At 36.7% G+C, this 5,192-nt stretch overlaps 1 protein-coding gene across 1 annotated transcript in view; it reads right to left on the reverse strand.

The window, feature by feature from the left end:
* Positions 1-347: 347 nt before the first annotated feature.
* The window catches only part of LOC106524190 (complement C1q tumor necrosis factor-related protein 3), a 12,038-nt gene continuing 7,193 nt past the window's right edge, over positions 348-5,192 (reverse strand). Inside the window, exons 3-4 of the mRNA XM_014017897.1 lie at positions 852-983; positions 348-702 (exon numbers count right to left, since the gene is read on the reverse strand). Of these exons, the coding sequence (XP_013873351.1) occupies positions 419-702; positions 852-983 (416 nt within the window). The 3' untranslated portion in view covers positions 348-418. The remainder of the gene's footprint in view (positions 703-851; positions 984-5,192) is intronic.

Raw genomic sequence — 5,192 nt, forward strand, 5'->3', positions numbered from 1 at the left:
TCATTGTGATTTCAGCAAAGTTTTTTCCTCCATCTTTACTGCTGTAAGTCAGTTTACTGTCATGTTCAGTGGGAACCTTAGCTAAAACAAATTAGAAAGCACAACTAAATTGTTGGAAAGTATGGAAGTGGGTTTTCTGTTTATCAGAAAGCACAAGCAGACTATCAGTTTTCATTTATTTTTATAAGCTGGTTTAAAAATATATGGAACAAAAAGTCCGAAAAGCATGATTTCTRTAGATTTTTGTGGACATTCACTGATACAAATCAAAATGTTATAAACTTCTTCTATTTTTCTTCAATTATGCTGATTTTGCAAATCACATTTATACAAACTGTACATTACTGTTTATATTCTCTAACACATTATTGTGGTGTTTAGGTGACTAAATGAAACAGAAACAAGGACTGTTTGCTGCTCACATGGTGAAAAGCAGATGACCACTGAAGGTTGTAGGATGATTCTCATCATCATGAATCCATGTATTTTCCCACAGATGCAAAAGCACAACGTCTCCAATCTCCAACAGCAGAGTGACACCATTTGCAGCAGTAGAAGAATGTGAAAGTTGATGTTCATGTGCAAGAAAAATATGTTCTCCATTCTTTAACAAAACAGCAGCAGAAGGATAGGTGGAATGTCCAGCTCCAAATATGTAGAACTCAAAGTGATAGGCTCCTTTTACTGGTGCTATGAAGAGCCCTGTGAACCATATTATTAATATATACAGTACTATAAATATTGTATTGTATTTGATATTGTATTATGTTTAAATAAAACGTCTAAAACCATACTTACTGTGTGTAAAAACAAGGGATAAAATGTTTGAATAAATATGCAAACTTGAGTACCTGTATTTGGGTTGTAGGCATTTCCAATATTTGTAACAACATGTTTGAAGACCAGAGGTGTTTTTGCATTAATTGGTCCAATATTTTCTGAGCCTGAGGCCAACAGAGATGCTGAGAAAGCCACTTGTTTCACTGAGAAACAGGAAGTTATTATTAAGAACAGCAATTGTTTCCTCATATTAATTATTTGTAATTTTAAAAAGCACAAGTTACAATGACACAATATGGGTGAATAGACTACATATAAAAATTCTATTGTATTTTTTAATTGTTTGTATACTTTTTAATATGATTAAATATACAGATAGTACCTTGGTGTTGCTGGTTTTGCAGCTCCAGTTCTTCTGCTTTAACTGTTGGTATAAATAAAGGAAAGAACGGATTTTAAAAATCAAAGTTTTTCACATTTAAACACTTCTATGTACTTCTAGTGATCTCATTTAAACACTGATCACAGCAATTTGTCACTACAGATTATACAGAATATAATTTTGTTGCTGCAATGCAATATACTTGTAAATAATTCATACCAAACTGAATTTACTTTTGAAAAAAAAAAAGGTCACAATTGACTAATGTTGGTATAGGATGCTCAATTAGTTATTATTGTTATTATTGTTGTTATTGTTATTATTAGTTATTACCCTGGTTACACTATATTTTATAATAATTCAATTCACACAGAATCCCTTGGTGCTGTTGTTTTATCTTGTTCAACTAATTCTTCTGCAACTCCAGTTCTTCTGTCTTAGCTGTTTGTGTAAATAAAGAACAGATTGAATTTTATTATTTTTCACATTTAAACTCTTCTGTGGTTTAAACAATTCTTTGTCATACTGGATTTTGTTCAACCTTTTGTATTAAGAGCATGTTATCAARGTTCGTATTTTGGTTTTAACCAAAATAATGTTTAATATGCATCTGTTAGTTTTATAACATGTCCAAACTTATGTGCTCACACTAAAACTGATTCTTTCATGTGACCTTTATACATTTGAGAAAAAAACAGGATTTCATATAAAGACAAAAGTCTGAAACAAAACAAAATGGTATATTTATTCTGTTCAGAAAATACTGTACATAATGACAAGTAAAAAAGGAAAAGATTGATTAAAAAAACAAGAGACATTAAACAGATGTTGTTTTTAAGATGATGCTCTTACTTGCTCTGACCCAAACTTTTGTCATTTTATTTTTTTACGCAGATTATACCTTGAAACTGTTGTTTCAACATCTCCAGTTCTTTCTCCTTAGCTGTACAAATACAAGAAAACATATCGAAATGATTATACATAAGATATAAAACTTTATATAAAGCAGTGATTTCCATTCTGTATGTCTCATGTTAAACATACCAACGAAACTAAAATATTTATTCTGGACAGAAACGAGTATACATAAGGACAAGTAAAAAAAGATTAATAATAAAAGGTATTACACAAATGTTTTTTAAAAAATATGTTCTTGCTCTGATCTGTAACTTTTACACATAATTTTGCAGTTTTTATTCACATTGAATCGGTTGTTTCAGAATCTCAGATTCTTTCACCATAGCTGTTTAGATCAATACATAATCTGAATTGACTCTACATTACATACAGTATAAACACCATACAACACTATACTGTATGTCTCTTGGTAAACATATCATCTGTAACTTCTACACACATTTGTCATTTGTTTACACAGACCTTGAAACTGTTGTTTCAGCATATCCAGTTCTTTCTCCTTAGCTGTACAAACATAGAAAAAAAGATTGAAATGATTGTACGTTACATACAAAAATGTATATAAAGCACTGATTTCCATTCTGTATGTCTCATGTTAAACATACCGTCATTGTCTTTCTGTAAGTACCTCACCTCCACCTTCAGTCCAGCCAATGAAGAGCTCATCTCTCTCAGCACAGCATTGATGTCTTGTTTACATGTTTGTTGGTRCTCAGAGAGGTTTCCTGTACCTCCTACCTGTGACTCAATTTGTTTTAAATCTGTACTATCTTTACTGCCAGAATCTGCTTGAAGCTGAGCTGTGAAAACAGAGCAKATTAGCAGCATCAAGGGAAAAACCACTGTCATCTTCATTCTGAGTCTCTGCAGAACAATTTGTGGTTTCTGTGCAAGCCTTAAATACTGTTCCTACTATCACCAGTTAATTATTACTTGGATGTTTTTTTTTTCTCAGAAACATATAAGGCAACAATCTCTCTGAACTTTACAAAGCCACTGAAAGACTGGAACAGCAAAACATCAGATATTTGTATACATTTCTTGTGCCAATATAAAATCAGTCATAATAGAAAACAAAATGCTTAGAGTCCTTTTTTAAAAAAATATATATATCACTAAAAGTTACTTTGGAAACCCTCAATTTTGTTTCTTCAGCTCAGAATTTTGTAACTTTAGTGTTTTCACTTTGACTGATCTTCACCGCCAACTGCAGCCCCACCTGAGCTCTGATCGCCAGCTGCAGTCCCCGAGCTCTCATCGCCGGCCCTTCCAGAGTCTCCTCTGCCGGCCCTTCCAAACTCTCCCCTGCCGGCCCTTCCAGAGTCCCCACTGTCTTTTCAGCGGCCGGGCTCAGGGCCGTCCACCTAAGATCCATCTCCTCCGCGGCTGTATCCTGGGCCACCCTCCAGAGCTCCGCCCCTGAGACGGCCGGGTCCACGGCCATCATGCTGAGCTCCGCCTCTGCTGCGGCTGGGTCCACAGTTGCTCCGCCTCTGCTGCGGCCACGCCCACGACCGATCTCCTGAGTTCCTTCCTCATCTGTGTTGGATCCCTGGGCACCTACCTGAACTTTCTGCCCTCTTCGGATGTGCCTAGGGCCATCTCAGTGATTGTTTTGTTTTGTTTGTTTCCCAGGACTTACCTGTCGGTTTTTGTTTTAGTTTTTTGTATTTCTTTGTGTCTTCTGTTTTTTGTGTCTTGTGTTCCCTGTGGTCTTTGTCTCGTGCCCACCATCCTGTTATTATCTTCTTCCTTTCAGGGTCACGGTGTCACTGGTGCCCATATCCAGCCATCACAGTGCGAGGGGCAGGGTACACCCTGGACATGTCGCAAGTTTATCACAGAAAATATTCTAGTCGATTTCCAAGTGAAATTGTCAAAAGTGGGGGAAACCACAGTTAATAGGTGTATCTGAAGGGTTACCTAGCCTCTTGACCACTGGTAGGTCAGCTCCTTAGAGGAGGAAGGACGTGACATCCAGATGAAATGTGGTTCGCCCTGGACAAAATCTCCTCATCACTCACTTAAACAGACTAATTCCATCGATTGCAAGGTGAACCCCTTCTATTGTAAAGTTTTAGTCCTAGCCCATAAACGGAGAGTGAGTCAACAACATAAACAGGATAAAGGATAAAAAGGACCCCACTTGGAACAAAGAGGAGACCAAACCAGAGGTAATTACATCAAGAAGGGGAACAATACAGTCAGTATTTAAAGTGTAAGAAGCAAACATATTGTTTTTTTGATACTGGAGCAGACAATAATAATTCTGTACTTTTAAGCGACCTCCTGCACTGATTCCAGATTTTTATTGTGTGAGTTACAACCGGATTAGAAGTATAAGTTGAGATGGGTTGATTAAACGGTAACCGGGAGCAAAGCAAAGCAGAGAGAGAGCTCACTGTAACTGATTTCCTCTCTAGATTTACCCAAGTAGGAACAGGGTTGTCATCTTTCAACCAGTACAGTAAGGCTCTAATGTTGGCTGCCCAGTAATAATATAAAAAGTTGGGGAGTGACAAGCCACCAAGACCATGGGGTAACTGTAACATCTTACTGGCTATCCGTGGATGCTTTTTATTCCAAATAAAGGACGACAATTCACTATTTAATTTTGTAAAGAAAGTTCCGGTGAGGAACACTGGCACGCTCTGAAATAAATAAAGTGATTTGGGCAATATTGTCATTTTGATCACGTTGATTCTACCCCCCAAGGATAGAGGCAGTGAAGCCCATTTAGCGATGCCTTCTTAAGGTTCACCAGGAGGGGCAGAAAGTTTGCAGTATAGAGATCTTTGTGACTGTGAGTRATCCAAATACCAAGGTATTTAAATTTGGTTGAGCTAATTTTGAAAGGAACTGGACCCATATGTTGCTCTTCTATTGGAGTCACAGGCATCAATTCACTTTTTTGAAGGTTAACCTTATACCCAGATATGTTTCCGAACTTTTGAAGTAAAATAAGTAACTAAGGAACACTCGACAAGGGATCTGATATATAAAGAATAGTATCGTCAGCGTATAAGTAAACTTTCTGTTCAGTGCCAAACCGATTAATACCTTTAATCTTAGGGTTGTTCCGTAGAGCCGCTGCGAGTGGTTTAATCGCGAT

Source organism: Austrofundulus limnaeus, unplaced genomic scaffold (assembly GCF_001266775.1).
Source record: "Austrofundulus limnaeus strain Quisiro unplaced genomic scaffold, Austrofundulus_limnaeus-1.0 Scaffold178, whole genome shotgun sequence".
NCBI lineage: Eukaryota > Metazoa > Chordata > Actinopteri > Cyprinodontiformes > Rivulidae > Austrofundulus > Austrofundulus limnaeus.